The 20,649-nt window shown below is 43.2% G+C and overlaps 1 protein-coding gene across 1 annotated transcript in view; it reads left to right on the top strand.

Annotated features, from left to right (window-relative positions):
* Nucleotides 1–20,649, top strand: part of Man2a1 (mannosidase alpha class 2A member 1) — a 156,337-nt gene that overhangs the window by 117,271 nt on the left and 18,417 nt on the right. Inside the window, exons 17-19 of the mRNA XM_005077169.4 lie at nt 13,649–13,782; nt 16,749–16,890; nt 18,292–18,425. Of these exons, the coding sequence (XP_005077226.1) occupies nt 13,649–13,782; nt 16,749–16,890; nt 18,292–18,425 (410 nt within the window). The remainder of the gene's footprint in view (nt 1–13,648; nt 13,783–16,748; nt 16,891–18,291; nt 18,426–20,649) is intronic.

Genomic DNA, 20,649 nt, shown 5'->3' with positions numbered 1-20,649 from the left:
CTTAAGTGTAGCCTGCACCCCATTACCCTTGTTTTCCCTTAGAAGATGGTTCGCCATAGTTACTGAGCCATCACGTCTGAAGTCCTAACCTTATTCAAATATATTCCCTTAGTTACCTTTGCTTTCCTTTAGTCCCTCCCGTCTCTGTCACGGCATCTCCTGACCTTTCCTTGGGTTCTCCGGGGGCCCTGGAGCCCTGTGTCGGGATGGCCTGTGACGTAGGTTCCTCTGTCCAGCTGCTGGTGACTGCAGCTTTGCCTGCCGGCGTAGACCACAGCCGGTTAGGAAGTTAATCGACTCTGATCAGCCTGCTTCCTTCTGCCAAGAAACGCTGCTCATCAGAGCTAAGTGGCTGTCATCTTTCCTCTGTCTTTCCTCTCTTCCCACCCCTGGACACAGCCCTGTCCAGCCTGATGCAGCCTCGGAGGTCCCCTGGCTTCTGGCTTCCAGAGTAGCAGCCCTTGCTCTCTGGCTCTCCGTGGGGATCAGGGGTCCATGTCTCTCTCTTCCCTGCTTTATTTTGTCCTTTTGTTCCCTATGTTTCCTTTCTGGACTGTTCTTTCTCGTGCCCTTGTTCTGGTCCAGGTGCCTAGGTTGTAGAGGTACTCCCAACAGACAGGTGCCTCTCATCACCAAGGTGAGCAGCCCTGTCAGCAGCCTATGGAGTCTGCGTTTTGACCTAGGCTCACTTCTCCTCAGCATTCATAATCTGTTCACTGTAGCTGCTGGGTAAATGTCTCCAAATCTAAGAGTGAACCCTCTTGCCAATTATCGAAGTCTGGCCTCTAGGGAATGGAGGCACTTTAAAAATAAACTTTAGTTAGTTATGAAGTGGAAAGCCCTCTGAATAGGGCACAAAGAATATTGACATAGTTTTTAGAAATACAGACTGTCTTTTGTCACTGGATTTCTCAATGGGTAGAATAAACTGGGAATGACACATTTTTGTGCCAATGTTAGGTCCTTGTAGCTTAAAAGCAGGAGGTTTAGAGATGTGTTGGACATGACAGGTGAGGAGGTACACTGTGACATTAACTGAGTGCTTTCTGGATGAGTTTTGTTCTAGTTGTCTGGAGTAAACCTGAAGTCAGCATATACAAACGTGAAGTGACACATAAATCTTGTGTTCCCTCTATCCCTGAGCATTTATGTTTATCTGCTATAACATGGGAGCAGTTGGGTGGGAAATGAGACCCCCGAATCATCTAAAGACTTTCCTCTGAACCGTGACCCCTCCTACATCCAATCCCACCCCCTTTCCATCAGAAGAGCTTAGCCACACCCAGGAGAGACTTCAGACTGACCCCCCCCCCGCTTTCTCCCTGTCTCTGTGACCGACTCCCAAGTGACTTCCTCTTCCATCGCTTCCTGAGACCTCATCACCTGGATACCTGCTCATCAAGCCTGCCATGGAGTCACTCACTCCCAAGGCTTGCGCTGGAAAGGGGTCTTCAAGTGGACAGTATTTGGTGTTTAACCTGCAGTGAAGTTCCCAGGTATTGGAGTCTCCTCAGTTTGGCTTCTGAGGGAACAGTTGAGATGACCAGCCAAAATGTGGAGTCAGAAGGCCAGTTTCTTACGCAGAGAAACCTACAGGCAGTGTCTGTTTTTGTGGATTGATTCCTGGCTAAGAGTTCTTAAAGTAACAGAAATATTTCCTTAGCTGTTTCTGTGTGTTAATTCTGCCCTCTCCAGGGGCCCAGTGGTTACTGGATGAGTAGTAATGAATGGAGCCTGTTTGTTACTGGTTTCAAATTTCTTCTTAGTTTTATCTTTTATCAATATTTTATTTTCTAACATTTATTTTTAAAAATTGTGTTATGTGTGCACTCTTCCACGTGTGTACACATGTCCATGCATGCTGGTGCTTGCAGAGGCCAGAAGAGGGCGCCGGATCCCCTGAACCTGATGTTACAGGATGAGAACAAGATTTGGGTCCTCTGCAAGAACAATAATACATTCTCTTAACTACTGAACCGTTCTCCAGTCCCTTTACTAAGATTTCAAGTAAGCCTACGAAGTAATGGTTTTCCTTATGGCATTTTCATACAAGTTCCAAATTTATGAGATGGGAAGTAATGGGAATATTAGTACTGTGTGCTCACACACATGCCATTGTATTGGGTTGTTACCTGCTAATTTTACAACATTATTATTTTTAAGAAACATTGAAAAATAGAAAGTGAGTTAATATTACAGATCATCTCTTAATTGGCAGTGTGTTCTGTATTCAGTGACACAATCTTTCTAGACCCTGCAGACCTGATCAAACACCCTCCCAGTCCTCAGTGTCTGCTCTACTGGACTTTTGGTCCTTTTTCCCCAAAAGTAACTTTTGTCAAAAACATAAGTCAAATAACACTTCCCAAATTTCACAGACTAACTGATCACTATTGATTGTGAAACCAACTCTGTTGAGAGGCCGTGGTGCAGCAGTCCCTATTGAACTGTGGTTTCTCTATTTGCATTCTCCACAGGTTTGGAAAATAATTAGCTCAGTTGAAAGGCCCTCTCTTCATATCACTTAGCTATTCACAAATACCATGTTTGAGAGCTAGAGAAATGGCTCAGCAATTAAGAGCATGAGTACCCCATTCAGTGACCACACCCACATGGTGGCCCAGAACCATGCTTCTCTGCAGTCGCATGTGATCTCTTCTGACATTCGCAGGCACACGCATGCACACTCACTCATACACACACACATGCACATTTGCACACACATGCACATTTGCACACACACATGCACGCACACACATGCACGCGCATACACTTGTGCGTGCGTGTTCACTCACACATACACAAAAACCTAAGTAAATTTGAAGAAAACAAGTATGTTTGTCTTTTCACTACCTTCCATATGTCACATTCAGAAAGTTTCTGGAAGGAAATAGCAAAGGCAATCTTATGTTCATGAACTTTAAAAAAATGGGGACCAGAGCAACTTCAGCGATGTCTGAGGAAATCCTTTGCTGTTTTGTCAGGTGAGGTAAGAAACATGTTTTATAGCCAAAATAATTTAACATGATACCTTTTTGGAACCATCTTCTAAATGATTATCCAGTTTATAGGAAAATGACATTTTTCTGGTGATAAAATTTAGTGAGGGTTGGAATTAATTTTTCTTTTCATTAAGTCGATATTTGAAGCTTCCTCGTGTGGTCCGTCAGTGGAAGATTGCATGTGGTATGAGCATATAACATACTTAAATTGAGTCTTTACAAGAGGACTAGCATAACAAGAAGTGGCAGGGCCACCTGCAGCTTCATGTTTACTTCACACTTGTAATTATCAGACCTTTTTTAATGTGCCGGTTTTGTGACATCACCTGCTACTTTGAAGGATTAGGTTGCTATGGGTTACCAGCATGTCATGTATGTTTTCACTGCCTTAGGTCCCAAATCTGTTAAATACCTCCCAACTACCTCCCCGCTGCCTCAAGGCTGTGTTTTTCTGGGCAGGTGCTTGTGAATGAATAAGTGTGCCTGAGCCATGTTTCAGCCTTAGAAGAAATGTTTCCAATGCAGTATTTTTACCCATTTTCACCAGCATATTAGAGCAGGCCTGTCCATGTGTAAATGGATCTTGCTAAAGAAAGCAAGTGGCCTGAGGCAGAAACGGAGCGACCGACTGAGGGAGGTGGGGGAGGAAAGACGTGTGGCTCAGGGGGTCACACCCTGGACAGAGGCAGCCACAGCTGGAGATCTTGGCTCTCCTGGAGTGATTCTCAGTGTGTTACATAAAACCTCAGCGGCTTTATTACATGACGCTTGACCTTTAGAGACTCCGGATGACCTTCGCCTGTTCACATTGAGAGCCAGGGACCCCAGTCTGCATGGCAAATCCTCTCTGTCACCTCTGAAAGCGACATAACCTTTTGGATTTGCCCTTAAATTCTTAGGGACTCTGTTTCTTAATCTATAGAAAGAGCGCTGGGACAATTACGAATAACATATAAAGCTTAGAGCACTTGAAGGCCCCTGTGCTCGGCCACTTAGTTCCCATCCGTCCGTCAGGATGCCTGAGTCAGGGCCTCCAGCCCTAGGTCCAGCAAGGTCCCAGAGCTTCACTGAAGTTTTTTAATCACTATAAAAAGAGTCATGAGAATGATCAAATGGCTATAGTCCATATTTAGTATCAGGGTAGGAACCATTAAAGTTATGGCTAGGCAGACCTAGGTAATTAAAACATTTTTGGAATATCACAATGTGCAATTGCCTGCTAAGGACTTTTTCCCTGTTAATTGGAACTTTTAAAAACTGAAATAAGTCACTTTGTGTGGACCCTGATTCTCCCTACAGGCTTGCAAGAGAAGTTATTTAAGGGCCCGCAAGCACTGCTGGTTGGGTCAACTGAGACTCAGGTTACCCTGGGGATGTTTCACGGCAGCTGCTGCATCAGAAACCAGCTTTTTAGCAGGCAGATGGCGTCCCTGGCAAGTTCGTGTTGTGCTGAACTCTGACATAGAGTGTTGTAACGTGCACTCTTCCCAAATGAACACACAGGACGCTATATTAATTATGAAGCTGTTGGCCATTGGCTATGGTTTCTTATTGGCTAGCTCTGACTTAATTATTAACCCATAATTACTAATATATGTTTTTATAAGAACTTATCTTTCTGAGGACGCCATCCTGATGCATCCTTTCCTCCTGGGATCACATGGCAACCCTCTTCACTACATTTCCCAGAATCCTCCTAGATTCCTAGTCCCACCTATCTTGCTTCCCTATTGGTCAACAGTGCTTTATTCATCTACGTATACACAGATGGACTTCCCCTATCAGGGTCCCAAGATACAGTGCACAGGGGAAGCATGCATCTTCAAAGTGTCTGACTCTGAGCAGCCCCCTGCTGGAACCTTGCGATGGTGACAGCTAGGGACGCCACCTCATAGGGGCTTTTCAGGGAATAACTCAGTTACAGTACAGGAAGCCGTGTCAAGTGTTGTGTCCACTTAAGAGACAGAGCAGGCCAGACAAATTATACAATTTATAAGAGAAAGAATGGTCTTTGGACTAAGTGAGGTGGAAGGTTTGGTGTAGGAGTGAGTTTTGAGGTGCTAGGTCTTGCAAACCATCCCTTGAATGGGCAGAAAGAAAGGAAAAGCATAGAGAGAGGTTTGGCAGAGCAAACGCTCTCATCCCTATAAGAATTTGAAGGACTCTGTGTCCCATCTGCATGTTTTTAAGTTGGCATGATATTTTTCTTTGTCCTTTAAATAATTGCAGAGGACATTATTTTGGTATTGTAAACAGTGTCATCTAAAATAAACATACCCATGAGTAGCGATTCATGGCCCAAGCATGCATTTTTAAAGGCTGTACTAACTGTCCCCCGGCTGTCACGGTTTCGCATCCTCACTTCCTCCTGGCTGGCGTGTTTGCATTCTGTGTCCCACCAGATACATCATAACGTCCTACTCTTGTGTTTGAGAGTCCTGTTTGTTGGTCAACTTTTCATGGTCTCTCTGGGACTGTAGTCTTATCGGTTGAGAATGTATGTGTGTATGTATGTTTAAAGTTCAAAACCTCATCCTAAAGTTCTAAGTGTTTTTTTTTTCTGTGTTCAATTATCAAAATGATGTAAATAATACTTTCCCATTTTGAGAGTTTATTTTATAAATTTTAGTAGAAATGTTTCTCTCAGGGAAGTGTACCTTTTGATTTCATAGGCACCAAATGCAAAAGAGTGTTGCTCATACAAATTAGAAGCTGGCACTTGAAACAGTGTTACAGAAATATTATTTAACACTTTGATCTCCTCTGAGTCAGGTACTGCCAGCCTCAGAATATCTGTCAAACATGACTTTTGGTTACTTATTTTCATGTTCTACTGCCTGTCAATCTGATTGGCCATCCCTTCAGTTTTGTTAAATACAAACAATCGGATGCTGTGTTTAACAAAACTATTTGGTAATCAATAAAGTCCAATCCGACACCAATATTTCAGATTATGTTTGCTCAGCACCCATGTGAGTGAGAATGGGTGAGAAGTACGCTCTGTTCCACACTATCCCCCCTCCTCCTTCCCCCTTCCTCCCCCCTCCTCCCCCTCCCCCTTCCCTCCTCCCCCTCCCCCTCCCCCTTCCCTTCTCCCCCTCCCCCTCCCCTCCTCCCCTCTCCTTCCCCCTCTTCCCTCCCTCCCTCCCACCCTCCGTCCCTCTCTCTCCTCCCTGTGTAAATCAGGAGAAGTAATATAAAGGAATGGTAGAAAAGGAAGATTACAGGCACGTGTCTCCATAGCAGGGCTGTTTTGGACAGATCAGTGCAGTGCCTTGTGAACTGTCTCCTTCTTTGAAAAGGTCCTGAGACAGGAGCAGTCAGAGATCTGAAAGGAAGTGGGTTGAGAATGTTCTGGAACGCCAAGTGGGTACAGTTCTCTGCTCTTCTGTCCTTGGGCGTGGGACAGATGCTGAGGAGACTGGGGCGTTGAGCGCCTGTATCTCCCTCCCAGCAGAGCTGTGTCTTCTTGAGTGTCTTGTGTTGTTGGTGTCTCTTAAGATGAGAGATGTCTGATGGGTTATGTTCCTTCCCAAACCTGGACATTCATGAAATCACTGTTTTCTTTGTTGAAAAGCAGCCTTTTCTGGCTTTGCTGGGCATCTTTTAACCCTTCTTGAAATGAGTCGTTGTTAATTGATCTCGTCCTAACCAAAACTTGCAAATCCACCTTTAAAGCTCTAGTTTTCCTGTTTTACATTTGTTTCTGGTTGTTATGAGGATTATTGAAAAGATACACACAAATTGTGGAGACTAGTACCATCCTTATAAGTAGTCAATACATAATAATAGTTATTAGTCTATCATTTTACCAGTAGAACAAATGATGTATCATTATTTTTGTGAATTTGAGAGTTGGAGTGAAATTTCCTAAAAGTTCTATTCATGAAAGCAGGCATTTGTTTGTTTGTTTGTTTGTTTGTTTGTAGAGAAGGAATCAATATAAGCATTTACAGACCCCAGAGGTCACGAGAGCCCTCAGAGAAATAAACTATACAATGTAAGAACTCATGAGAGCCCAAGTAGGAATTATTGCTATTTTGGTTTGTTGCTTTTAGATACAGGCTCAGCTTTAAAACATACATAGTCACAGAAATGTCTACTTTTTACAATAGTGTTTTCATGTTAATTCATTGCTGTAAGAACGTTCACCCAGATGTACACATTGAATTAAATAATGTGCATTTGTGACTCTGTCAACTCCCAATAAGGTTCAGGAAAACGTTACAAATGTGTATGCATAATAGGAAAAGCCCATTTTTATTGATTATGTATTTTAAAGTTCACACATACAAGGATATATTTCATTATGGCGCTCTCTCACACACTTTGTTCCCATTGAAACCACTTCCCCCGCCTCTGCTCAGCGCAGCTGTGGGCGTCACGGGGCCTGGAAGGTGGGGATGGTGGACAGAACGAGACTCTGGCCTCACTTCAAGAACGAGCAATCTGTTCACCCACTGCTGTTTGTCCCACTGTTGTTCCGTGACCGGGAGGGCTGGCGCTGCCAGCGGACGGAACAGACATCGTCTTTCCCTCTCATGTGAGCTCTTCCTTTGGGCACTTGCTGAGAGCAGTGTCTGTCTGTCACCCCGCACTCCGCACTCCCTTCCACATCTCTGCCCCATGACCTTGTTTTGCCCTGGAGGACTTTCCTCCTAGGCTGTGTCTCATGCCTGCAGTTGCTGGGACACATCTGGGTCAGGTTTGTGCCAGAGAAGGAGCTGTCCACCCTCTGGGCACCAACACTCTGCCCGCTCCTCCTGTCTCCACCTGCTGGACCCTCCCCTCTTCCTGGCAGCCCGTCTGTTCTCCAGGAGTGCATTCCTGTACCTTCTCCCTCTTGGTTTTCCTCCCCATTAAGGTCCTTTTTCTTTTCCTTCCATAGTCCCTTCTAGAATCTTGACCTATCACTCACTCACACCTAGTAACCACATAAGAAAGAAAACGTGGGATTTTTTACTCTTTCTTTTTTTTTAATAGCTGAATAAAACTCCCTTGTGTCAATTTCCTTTATTCATTCATCCATTGGTGAATATCTAGCCTGGTTCTGTTTTGTGGCTATTGTGACAAGTGCAGCAATACATATGGAAGTGCACATGTATCTGCCACAGTAAATCTTTATATTTTTAAATTTTATATTTTCAAATTCAGAGCATTCTGAAAATTTCAGAGGGAAATATTCAAAGTCAAAAGCACTTATTTCTCACAACAGCCCCTGGCACCCAGATTGTGTTGTGCGGTGACTGCTTAGTCCTTCTCAGTACAGACATGGGTGGAAGGCAGTGAAGACAGTTACGGACTGCAGGGTTTCCTGAGTTTGGGCGGGGGGGTGGGAGTTAGTGGTTACAGGTTGATGTGTCTGCCCCAATTACGGATGAACACACTGGTCCTGGTCCTGGTGTGTGTGTGTGTGTCAGGGAGGAGGTAATGGGTTGTTATGGCTCTCTCTTCTATGGATGAACACGCCCAGTCCTGTGTGTGTATGTGTGTGGGGTAATGGGTTGATGTGGCTGTCCCATTGATGGATGAACACATCCAGTGACTCATGATCAGCACTTTGAATATTATGGATCTCTGACCAGGGTTGAGAGCAGCACAAATCTGTGGGTATAAACACAGATATTTACAAGGCAGTGTAACATGACTGCTTAGCAAAACAATAACCTAGGTGCAGATCGTATGGCCTCCCTTACAGTATTAGGCTCCCTTCCTTGTGTGGAGCAGATCTCAAATCTAATCAAGGGAATGGTTGGTGTTCTGGTTACTGTAAGTGTCAACATGGCGCGCACAGCCTCGGTCATGTGATGGAGAGCCTCAGTTAAGGAATTGCCTACGTCAGGTCGGTATGTGGACATGTCCATATTAATAATGTAGAAGCCTGCTATGGATGGCACCATTTCTCAGGCGTGTGTGTGTGTGTGTGTGTGTGTGTGTGTGTTCACATGAGATCTATATCTATATCTAGCTAAGCATGAGCCAGGGAAACAGCCCACAGAGCAAGCCAGCAGAACGGTGTTCCTCCATGGTTCCTGTCTTGATTTCCCTCAGTGATGGGTTGTGACTTGCAAGTATAATACATGAAATAAACATTTCCCTCAAAGTTGCTTTCGGTCAGTGTTTTATCACAGCAACCAAGAAGTAATTAGAACACAGCCATAAACTGCCTTGCCACCAGTGCGCTAGAAAGTACATCCTGCCTGCTGGTCAATATTGTAGCGTCCAGGAGTCAGCACTGGCTAAGATCACCGATGTCTTTTGTCCCCAGAATCCTGTGTAGTCTCTCCTAGCGCTATAAAAGCTAGGCAGCAGAGATAGCTTCCTGGTCATTTCTCTTTATGCTGCAATGAAAGTGTGTAGTGTCTTCAGCAGTAAGGTTTTCCCATCTATATTGCACAACCTAGAACAGTGGCCACCTCTCTTAGTGTACCGTCACCCATGTCCCAATTCTAGTTTCCTGGCTTACACCTGTGCTCCAGATTACATACATACATGCATACATACATACATACATACATACATACATACATACATACATGCATGCATGCATACATACATACCAGAATGAATGAATAGATAGATAGATGACAGATTGATAGGTAGGCAGACAGACAGACAGACAGACAGACAGACAGACAGACAGACAGACGATAAAACAAAAAATAGATTGAAGCTAGGATCCACATAGGAGAGGACATACGGCTTTTTTTTTTTTTTTTCTGGATGGGTGCTGACCAGATTGCTTCCTCCTTTCTTGACCTAGTCACAGAGGGAAGGCCACTTGGTAAGATACTGCTGGCTTCTTGCTGGGAAGTGAACAGGGCTCTCTTGCTTTTAATTCTAAGTCCTTTCCTCTCATTGCTGTATCTGACTGGGTGTGACAAAGTGCTCTGTGATTTAGCAGCGTTTATCCCTTGGAAATAGATACGCTCTGTAATTCAGACTGTTAGGATGAGGTGATGTGGGGACGGCCAACACTGGTCTGTTCAGGACTGAGTTAGGCTGTTCCACACAGGTCTGGCAAAGATGTGACGAGGGGCATAGGGTGCGGGGAGTCAGCACTATTGGCCATCGTCATTTTTGCTGATGGAACTGATTGACCCCTGCCATGCACAGTCTACATCTCTTGATGTTTCCTAGCCCACGGCATGACAAGGGTGCCTCCAGATTTACTCTGTCAAGGGATGCACATCTTAGGTCGCTAAGCCAGTGCTTTAAAGTGTTTCTAGAAATAGAAATAGCAATGCATACTCTTTTGCCACAGGTTTAACACACGGTGCATGTAGTGTAAAGCCCTCTGGAATGGTTCTGTCCCGTGTGTGTGTTCACATGTGCACACGGACACCTGCATGCCTCCAGAATCTCACACTGTTGTGTTAGTGTCTATTTTCAGCCTCAGGTTTATCACACTCTACAAGTGCACATTCTCTCCAGGTGCCTTTCTGCCAGGATGGACAGCTGTCTCGTTCTCTTCCTTAGCAGGTACTGCCTGCCACAGCATGGTGGTTTTCTAGTCGTTTCCTTGTTGACAGACATCTGAAATGTTCTCCCATGATTTTTTTACCCTTAGAAGTGGTAGGCAGAGGACATGCAAATGTGTGCTTCCTGTGTCAACAGCCGTGTTCATCTCACTACTGAAGTGTGGAGGGTCACTTCTGGGCCTTTTGGACAAGATCAAGTGTCGCCCAATCAGCAGGAATTGCAGATGGAGCACATCTCGTGTCTGGGGTCATTATAAAAAGTTAGCAGTGAAAAAAGGCTTCCCGGGCTTAGGGTCAAGATTGAGTAAACGGTGTATGAAGCACACATCAGGAGTATGCCAATAGTGAGTGTCGGTCCCTGCTGGCTGTCCCACGCTGTCTTAGCTTCTGCCCTTCAGCCCGCAGACATTTACGTACGGTGAGGAACACACATCCCCACACCGTGTGCTTGCCCATGATGAGAGTCACTGTTGCTGTTTCCCCAGGGACTTCTGCTTCGTCACAGGCCAGCTCCGTCTCCTCCTCTCTTTCTTGGCTATATCTGTCGAGCCAGGCGTGAGTCAGCACTTGGAGTGCCCAGGGTTAGAACTGAACTGTAAGCATGGGGTGTGAGATAGCATGTCTGTGGAAAGCTGTGGGCTCTGGGGAGAAGACTCCCCACTGAGGCTGGACTCCACCTTATCCGGACAGCGGCAGAGGGAGACTTGCTGGCGTCCGTATCGTTTTGTGGACCACTTTTTGCCGACTCTAATCTTGCTTTGTGCTGATAACAGCAAACGCCCTCCATTCTCTTTGCCGCAAGAGGGAACGTCTTGGCACTTATTTCCTTGCTACATCTCAGTTGTGGCGTTGCCTGTCCCCTCTTTAACGTCGTGGGAGCCATTTTTCTTTCCCAAGATTACAGAAATCCTATGAGCACTTAGAAAGCCCTGGCTGCCCAAGCCAGAAATTGGTAAAACTAACCACCTCACTGTCACTTATGTAGAGAACCCAGACCAGTGGTCTGGACCTGCCTTCCATTCATCCCTCACTCCGGAGAAGCTCACAGAGCAACTGACACAGCCTAAGCTCCTACTCACTCATGCAGTTTCTTCATTCTCTTTGAGGACTAGCGGGTGCTGATTTGCTTTTATTGCAGTTACAGGCTTTTATTTGTTTTTTGTTTTGTGATAGGCATTTTAAATTTGATCTTATTTTAGAACATTGTCCTGGTTCAGAATTTAAATGAAGGCCTTGCTGATTTGTGAATGACCATAAGGGCTCCTTTTAAGGGGCTTCAAGGATTTGTTGCCACAACGGGGTTTGAGCATAGTATTGGGCTTGAGAAAGATGGCTTTCTGGGTGGAATAATTTATCATTGCCAGAGGTAACATGAAATTATTAATTTTTTCCTTAAAGCCTGTTCTTTGTAAATGTTTTCTGTAGAGACATGAATTGAAATTAATGATGTTCTCTCTTGTTAAGACTTCATTTTATTTCATGTATTCTGTTGACCCCTGAGAGGACGTCTCATCTAGAGAGAAAGAAGGATAAATCACCACTAAAAATCCTGCAGGCGCTCCCCACAACTATAGTTAACTTCCTGTCACCATTTATGCTCCTTCAAGCTACAGGATCATTTGTGTTTTTGTTGAGGGATCTAACGAGGGTTTGGGGGTGCTGGGGATTAAACCCAGGGTCACACTTAGGCTAAGCTTGCATGAGCTATACCCCAAGTCCCAAGTTCTGTATTTGGGTGCCTTAGGTTTATTAGAATTCCACATGCCTTTCATTTTAGTTTAAGAACGTTCTGGTTTCTGTAAACATAATAAAAGTAATGCTTGCATCTGGAGTTGATGTATGTCCTAGCTCAAAGAAAACTCTATTGTACTATGTAATACACACATGCACGTACACAGGAGCACACAAAGACACACTTACACATACGTGCGCGCACACACGGACAGACACACGTGTTAATTTAACCTGTCAATAGTGGTGGAGGTATTCTTTCTTTTAGGCTGCCTGGTTCGTAGTTCTGACTGTGGCCAATGAATACCTTTGTATTCATTGAGAGCAAGTGAGGGACTGAGGTTGGCGTCGTGAGCAGTGCTTGAGTTGAAGAAGCCACTTGTGTCAGAGAGAAGCTCTGTGATTGTCTGCAGGTTGTGTTGGTGGAGACTGCGGCCTGTCTCCTGCCCTCGGCGCCGTACTGTTATTTATAGTCTGTGCTGGCTAGTTTCATGTCAGGTTCACACAGACTTGGGAACTTCAATTGAGAAAGTACTCCCACCAGATTGGCCTGTGGGTTAGTCTGGGGTACATTTTCTTCGTTGATGATTGATGCAGGAGGATCCAGATCACTGTGGGCACTGCTACCCCTCTGCTGTGGCTGGGTTCTATAAGAAAGCAGGAGGAGCAAGCCAGGAAGCCACACCCTCCGTGGCTCTTGCCTCCAGATTCCTGCTTCAAATTCTTGTCCTCCCCTTCGTGATGATCTGTGATAGGCCCGTGTAAGCCGATATAAGCCCTGTCTTCCCTGGCCTGCTTTTAATCATGGGGCTTTATGACAGCAATAGAAACCCCTACTAAAACATGGTCCGTAATTTCTGATGTATTTACAGACACCCGCAGTGCCTGAGTTAGCTCCGAGTGCACCCTCTTCCACAGACACTACACACCCGAGACTCCTTTCTTGAGGTGTCATTTTCTGCATACAATCAGTTCTTTTGGGTTCCTTTGGGGGGGGCGGTACTCAATTCTTCCTCCTTCATTTTTTAATGGAGTTCACCGTGTTAGAGAGTTTGCTAGTTGTCAACACAGAGGTGGCTCCTCATCCTAGGGTCTACAGAGAGGGTAAAGTCACAGGTGAGGGAGGGCCAGTGTGCAGGGGCCTGGTCTCTCTCACCGCATGCCCCGCCAACCCGGAACTCATTGAGAAATACGTGGCTTGTTATAGTCCTGATGTATCTCATCCTGTGTCGGAATTGCATATACTCTTAAATGCTGTTTACAGTCTGCTATCAAGAAAGAAAAATGTTAACTTTTTAACACCATGTCATGCATGAGGAATGGTTGAGAATTAGAAGATAGGAAAACACATGTAAATCTGAGAAGAGATCTCTACATTTAGTAAGTGTGGAGGAAATAATTACTTTGTTAATGTATATATTCTTTTACATTTAGGAATAGAAGGACAGTCGATAGAAGTTTCTAACATCGTGGACATTCGAAATGTGCATAACCGTGAGATTGCTATGAGAATTTCATCGAAAATAAACAACCAAAATAGATTTTATACTGACTTAAATGGATACCAGGTAACTTTCTCTATGATGGTTGTATTTGTCTGTAATTTTTATGCACGTGTTTATTTGGTATATACAGGGGATGTATATGTTCATGTGTATAATTTTTGTAGAGGATAATTGTCCAGTTAATTTTGAGTCATTTGAAAAATATTCCTAAAATAGAAAACTATTTCTAAAATGAAAACAAATTTTAAGGCATTTATAGATTCCCAAAGTTAGAACAAATCTTTGAGAGAGATCATGTTTTTAGAGTATCTATTTGTAAAAGTTTATTTTTTCAAAGCTAGGGGGCTAGCTTAAAGAAAGCCTGGTTCAGTTCTCAGCACCCATGTCAGGTACTCAAAACTGATTGTAATTCCAGTCTCAGGGGACTGGAATGGGCATCTACATGCACATGGTACATATAAACCTGTCTGTCTGTCTGTCTGTCCGTCTGTCTGTCTGTCTGTCTGTCTGTCTCCCTTTCTGTCTCACACACACTCACACACACACACACACACCCCTACACCTACATATACACCATCACACAAATGTTTTTAAAATCCTTAAAATTGAGAATTTGATGAATATAAACACTTTATTAGAAAGGAGGCATAGTTACGAAGAAACATCCTTTTTCTTCATAAAGAACTAATATATACATGTCATTTATTCCTTGTGATATAATAATGACATCTTTTAAGTTTTATGATAGTTTTTGAGTCTGTTAACACTGAGGGGGACACTGCTATACATGTCATCAAAGCCATCATACAGCAACTATAAATGCAGTAAGAAATTTAATTGTTGCATTTTATTTGTATTTTGCTGATCTTTTGATAGTACTTAAGAGGGCCCTTTGGATTGTCATCTTCATTTCTGTTATTTTGAATGTGTGACAGTGTGTCTTTGATAATATCACTAAAAGCATGAGCATATTTTTTAAACATTAGCATTTCAAAAAATTCCTGGCTATGAATAGCAATAATTTCACAACATATGCTTTTTACTTGGTCTGATTTTCAACTGGCTATAAGTGGAAAGGGCTGGATAATTTCCTCTTCTATGATTTCCTGCAAAAAAAAAAAGTTAAATTTAAATCTTCTCCAGAGAACAGAAATTGCAGAGTACACTTTGATTAACACGCTAATTCTAATCTAGCCCTTAGGTTTTCAAATGAAACTCTGACTGTATGGTGATTTATTTTTCTTACGTATAAAAGAATTTTCTTAAAATCTCACAGAAATAAGTGTTTGTATATATTGGTGTACACATGAATAAGAAAACTTAGTCAAAAGTAAATTGCTAAAAATATTTGTCTTCTTTCCAATGATCAAACGAGATGCTGATATCATGTCAAGTCTACAGTATAAATATTTCTTAAAAATAAACCCTATTTTAACCTGTGGACATAGTAGTTCTTGGGCAGACGAAAGAGACTCCCAGGTAGGAGGCAAGGAAAGCAAGACCACAGTTCTGCATGCATCTTTATCTCTGTTTCTTAACTTTAAAGATGAGTCCAGCCAGGGTGCGAAGAGAGGGTTATTAGGAGCAATAGAGGATTCTTTGATGGTTGCCTACCTGCTTTCCGCCCCGTCTTCCTTCCCCTGCTTCCCTCCTTCTCCTGCCTCCCAGCTTCCCCTCCTACCCCTCTGTCCCTCAGCACCTCTCTTTTCCTCCTCTCCCCTCCTCCCCTCCATCTCTGCCCTGTCTTGACAACTGTATTCCTTTCCTAGAGTTGCCATGCATTTGTATTACCACAAACTGGGCATCTTCAAAAAATAGAACTTTATCCTTTCACTCTCTTGGAAACTGAGCATCTGAAGTCGGGCTGTGTGCAGGGCTGTATTCCTGGTAAAGACTCTAAGAAAGCACCCTCTCTTGCCAATTCCTAGCTTCTAGTTTACACATAGGTGGTCCCTGGCATCGTTGGGTTTGTGCAAATGCCTCCCCAGCCCTTCCTCTGTTGGCACATGTTGTTCTAACATTGTCACTGTATGTGTCTCTGTGTCCACATTTCTTTCTTACAAAGATACTAGGTTTGGTCAAGTCCATTTCTGAAAGACACTTATGTCAGAGTCAGATCAGCCTCACAAGTCATAGGTAAATATGAGCTTGGAGAGACTCAGCATAACCAGCAGCTGGTTGAGGCTTGTTGGGGATCCGGAAGGTTAGGTCTGGGACATGCTGGTCAGGACCACCCCTCCTCTGCTGGGTACTCAGATCATGTGACCCACTGTATTCACTTTCTGCCTTTACTGTTTCTGGCTTTCATTTTAAACTTTGACAAGTTTAAAGAAGGAAATGGCATTTTTAAGTGGTATGGGTAAAATCCAGTAATAACAGGGTCCCAAGGATATTAAATGCTTTCAGGTATTGACAGCAACTCAAAAGGTAAACTTCTAGTTCACTCATTGAAACACAAGGCTGCTAAATCCCGGAGTTTAGAACTATCTTGATTTAAAATAAACAAGAGTAAACACTGAATTTTTTAAACTATAAGTATGTACTTTATTATAATGTAATATGTTAGAGGATTTGGTGGCAAGCGATGTGGTATTTATTAAAACTGATTCAAGAATAATAGATAGTTCTTGAATGGAGATAGAGAGCTATTGTGCTTAGCATTCATTACAAAAGCAGCATGTTAGATCTAGATGAGAAATGAATACTTAATACCTTCATAATTTGTTTTATGCAAATATGGGAAACTACAAGACTTCTGCTGGGCAGTTTTTATTGTGACTTTAAATAATGCCTGTTTTAAAATGTAGACAAGTTCTACCTTTCATATTTAAAATTGTCTTCTAAGAGCCTTGTGATTTCTCTGCAAATGATTTTAAGGAGTGTTTTAATTTTTAAATATTTCTTTGCTTGGACAAGAACACAAGTTACGCCTTTTTCTCTTTGGGAAAGAGATAACTAAATAATCTTAATTTATGAAAGTATATGTGTAAATAATACATTGATGAAATGAGAATTTCTTGGCTTCGTAGATTCAACCTAGAAGGACAATGAGCAAATTGCCTCTTCAAGCCAATGTTTACCCGATGAGCACGATGTCGTATATCCAGGATGCTGAACACCGGCTCACACTGCTCGCGGCTCAGTCCTTAGGCACAGCCAGCTTGGCTTCTGGTATGTGTTCTTTCATATTCTGCTCTCAAAGCTCTTAGTTCTAAGTGAGTGATATTTCTGTGGTCAGATATATTAATTATGCTCCCATTAGCTGCTCTCCTCTGAGTCCCACCAGCAGTTAACTTGGGCTCTTATGGGGACTACATGAGGTGACTGTCTTCAGTCTTCAAACAAAGAGCAGGAGATTGAGATGCCACGGTTGTTTTTAGACATAAGTGTATTCATTAGTTTTTCATTGTGACAAAATACCCGAAACAACTTCAGGCAAGTGTAGATGGAAGTTTCTGTCCTGCCTGGTCCCACTTTAGCCCCAAATAAGCACACAGAGACTCAGTAATTATAAACGGCTTGGCCAATGGCTTAGGCTTCTTACTGGCTAGCTCTCTCTTAATAATTAACCCATAACTATCAATCTATGTATTTCTACATGGCCTTATCTTACTGGAGAATGCCCATCCATCTATCTTCCCGGGAACTACATGGCGTTTCCCTGGTGGTTTCTCTCTGGGTCCATTCCCGAGAATTCTCCTCATCTGGTATCCCCACGTATACTTCCAGCCTGGCTACTGGCCAACCAGTGTTTTATTCATCAGCCAATGAGAGAAACATATGTACAGGAGGACATTCCCCCATCAGGCAAGAAAGCTACATTGTGGTTTCTGATCTCTGACTTCTGGCTGCAATCACATGGCTCTTGACTTTAAACTGGAGTGAGCTGACAGCGTGGCATTAGGAAAAAGAGTGAAAGGGAGAGGGAGGGGGAGGGGGAGAGAGCCCACCTGACTGAGGTCAGGGCCTGCCTTTCGGGCTTTGGACCAGTGACCCCTGCAGCCAGGCCCTGCCTTGTACCAGATCATTCTCATATCAGCGAGTTACCTACAAGCAATGAAGTTAGTATCGATCTAGTCACTGCTAAGTGGCCCTGATAACTAGGCACCAGGCCTCCAACACGAAGGCTTTGGAAACTTTTCATGTACAAACTACAGCTGTAATTTCCTTTTGCTCGTCTATCATGTTCAGAGATGTGTATTGTCATCATGATTTATTGGATTGGAAACCTCAAACTCTGGAAGCTTAGACAGCTTGCCTACATTTACAAAAGTGATGCTGTAGTGTTGTTTTCCTGGATTGTGGTTCTATGACCTATCCCCTCAAAAGACTTGCTTCCATAGCCATGATGCTGTTGGAAAGTGGTTTCTAAGCAGTAATGGAGAAAAGCAGAATGATAAAGTGTTTTGTGTATTTCAGTAGCTACTTTGACCTGTCATCTCCGTGTCTGAATCCTGTCCTTCATGCAAGGGGAACTTAATTCAAAGCCAGGCACCTGGGTTTCTTTTTAAATGGTCCTCAGTGACTATCTGCATAAAACTATCTTGGTCAGATTTGTCTCTTTGTTTTCAGGTCAAATCGAAGTCTTCATGGATCGAAGACTCATGCAAGATGATAATCGTGGCCTTGGGCAAGGCGTACATGATAATAAGATCACAGCTAATTTGTTTAGAATCCTGCTGGAGAAGAGAAATGGTGTGAACATGGTAGGAAACACTAACTAGCCTTTCTTATGTTCTTTCTCCCCAAAGTTCAAAGTGATAACTTAAATTTTTAATCCAATTTCTAATACTGAGATATCCTTATAATAGATTTAGTTTATATTCATAGAAAATTTTTAGTTAGAAACATTGAATAAGAGCTACATTTAGGCTATATTGTTTTTTCCTTTTGTTTACTACATAGCCAAAAATAATTTCAAGGAAGTCGTTTGGGTGAGATTATTTTCAAAGAAAAGATTGATCTATTGACCTAAGAATTACAGAATATAATATACTATTTATTAGTGTTCAACTATACATTGTATTCTCTCTTTTTTATTTTATTTTTTGTTTGTGTTTTTCAGACAGTGTTTGTCTCTGTAGCTTTGGAGCCTGTTCTGGAACTCGCTCTAGGAACCAGGCCTCCAGGGCTGGCCTCAAGCTCACAGAAATCCTCCTGCCTCTGCCTCTCTCTCTTGAGTGCTGGGAGTAAAAGCATGTGCTACCATCACCCTGCATACAGTGTGTTCTAAACCTTATTGACCATATCATAGTCTAAAGCTTATGGTTTGAAAACAGACTGACTTTATGACTTTCAAATCAGTTTTTTTGGTTTGTTTTTGTTTTTGTTTTTTTGCCATATATAAAACCCCTTCACTTTGTTGATCAGTGGGGCAGAAGCTGAACTACCGGTCTTCTCATTGGTATCAGTATTGATGCCAAAAATATACCATTGGCCTGTAGGCCCCTCCCTTTGGGTCTCTGTCACCTAAGCATCTCACGTGCTTCCCAGCACTTCTGCTGTAGGCTCACTGGTTTTCTCCAGGGCCCCTTGCTCTGTGGCGTCTTTGCAGACGCCCTTTCCTCCTTCCTGTCAAGGGAGCCCTCAGCAGTCCTGCAGGCCAGGTACTTCCTCCTTGCACACGTCATCTCCTCTTATGCCCCCCCCCCCCCCCGCTGTCCATCTCCCAGTCATGTTCGTGTTTGATTGGTTGACCTCTGTCTTCTTTCCTGCTTTGGTCCATGCATCCTGTGAGAGCGGGGCTGTGTCCTCCTCTGCTTCTAGGGCCACTTGTGTTAGAGGAAGGACGGATGTGCCCCGTAAGTGGGTGCCCACATGTGTAGGGCGTGAGGCTGCAGAGCCTCCTGTGCTGTATTGGAATTCCTGTGTGTTGTCTCAGGAGCGTCATCCTTCCAGACACCCCGAATATGTCCACCTCGTCTTCAGGCATCATGGGGCCTCTGCCTGTGCAGAAGACAGTTTGTGTCTACAGAGAAACACATCGATAGATGAGATGAAAACAGGGTTTAAAACAAACTGTTTTACAGTATTTGGGATTAATTAGGAACAATAGTTAACATTCATTTTTAGAAGTTAAAATTTGTACCAGCTCTTGAGTCTCTGACCTTTATCACTGACAAGATAGCCCAGTTTTAAGAGCTAAAACTGCATCGGTTTCTTCTCTCCTTATTGACACTAACATACAAAACTTGTGTTTACTACAACAATAAAAGTTTCATTTCAGACGTATAAAGCTTTCACTTAGAAGTTAAACAATTTGTTGATTTCATCCAAAACTCCTAGGATAGCAATTGATTTAAATTTGATTCAATATTTCTATAAACCTATGTTAGTTAAATTTCTCTTTTGCTTAACTATAGATTTTAGGGCTTGAGTCCATAGATTCTTTTAAATAAAAAAAATGAACTAGAGAAGAAAATATACATTTTAATTTGTAGTGAAGTTGATTTAAAAGACACTTGATCACCAAATGTTACGTATGCAGTGATTTAACTCCTCTAGAGTGTTTTTAATTCCAACTGCTCCGATGTTCAGAATAGTGATGGTAGAGAGGGCTGGAAGGTAGAGACCCTCACACTCAGACTCCAGCAGTGGGCGCTGCCTTCAGGCTCTCCTGCAGAGCCGTGAAGACACGGTGTGAGGCTCCAGGGGAGACAGTGTCCCTGCTGTTGGCTGACATACCTACGGAATGGCACCTCCTCCCTTCCTGGCAATGGCTGGAATAGAAAAGGACCTTAGGTGATGTGGAAGCCTTGCGAGTGTCCCAGCCGTGTTGACATGCCCCTGGATTCCAGTTCTCCTCACATAAGGAAACCCTAGCATGGAGCACTTACCAGGTTTAAGAGCAAATGTTCATGTCAGTGGGAACCAGAATGCTCTGGTAAATTTGATGACATATATCCCATTGAGCATTCCATGTCAACTCCA

The sequence above is a fragment of the Mesocricetus auratus genome, unplaced genomic scaffold (genome assembly GCF_017639785.1).
Source record: "Mesocricetus auratus isolate SY011 unplaced genomic scaffold, BCM_Maur_2.0 Super-Scaffold_100010, whole genome shotgun sequence".
In the NCBI taxonomy this organism is placed as follows: Eukaryota; Metazoa; Chordata; class Mammalia; order Rodentia; family Cricetidae; genus Mesocricetus; species Mesocricetus auratus.
Note: the sequence above shows the minus strand (reverse complement) of the source record. Positions and strands in the feature narration are given on the sequence as shown.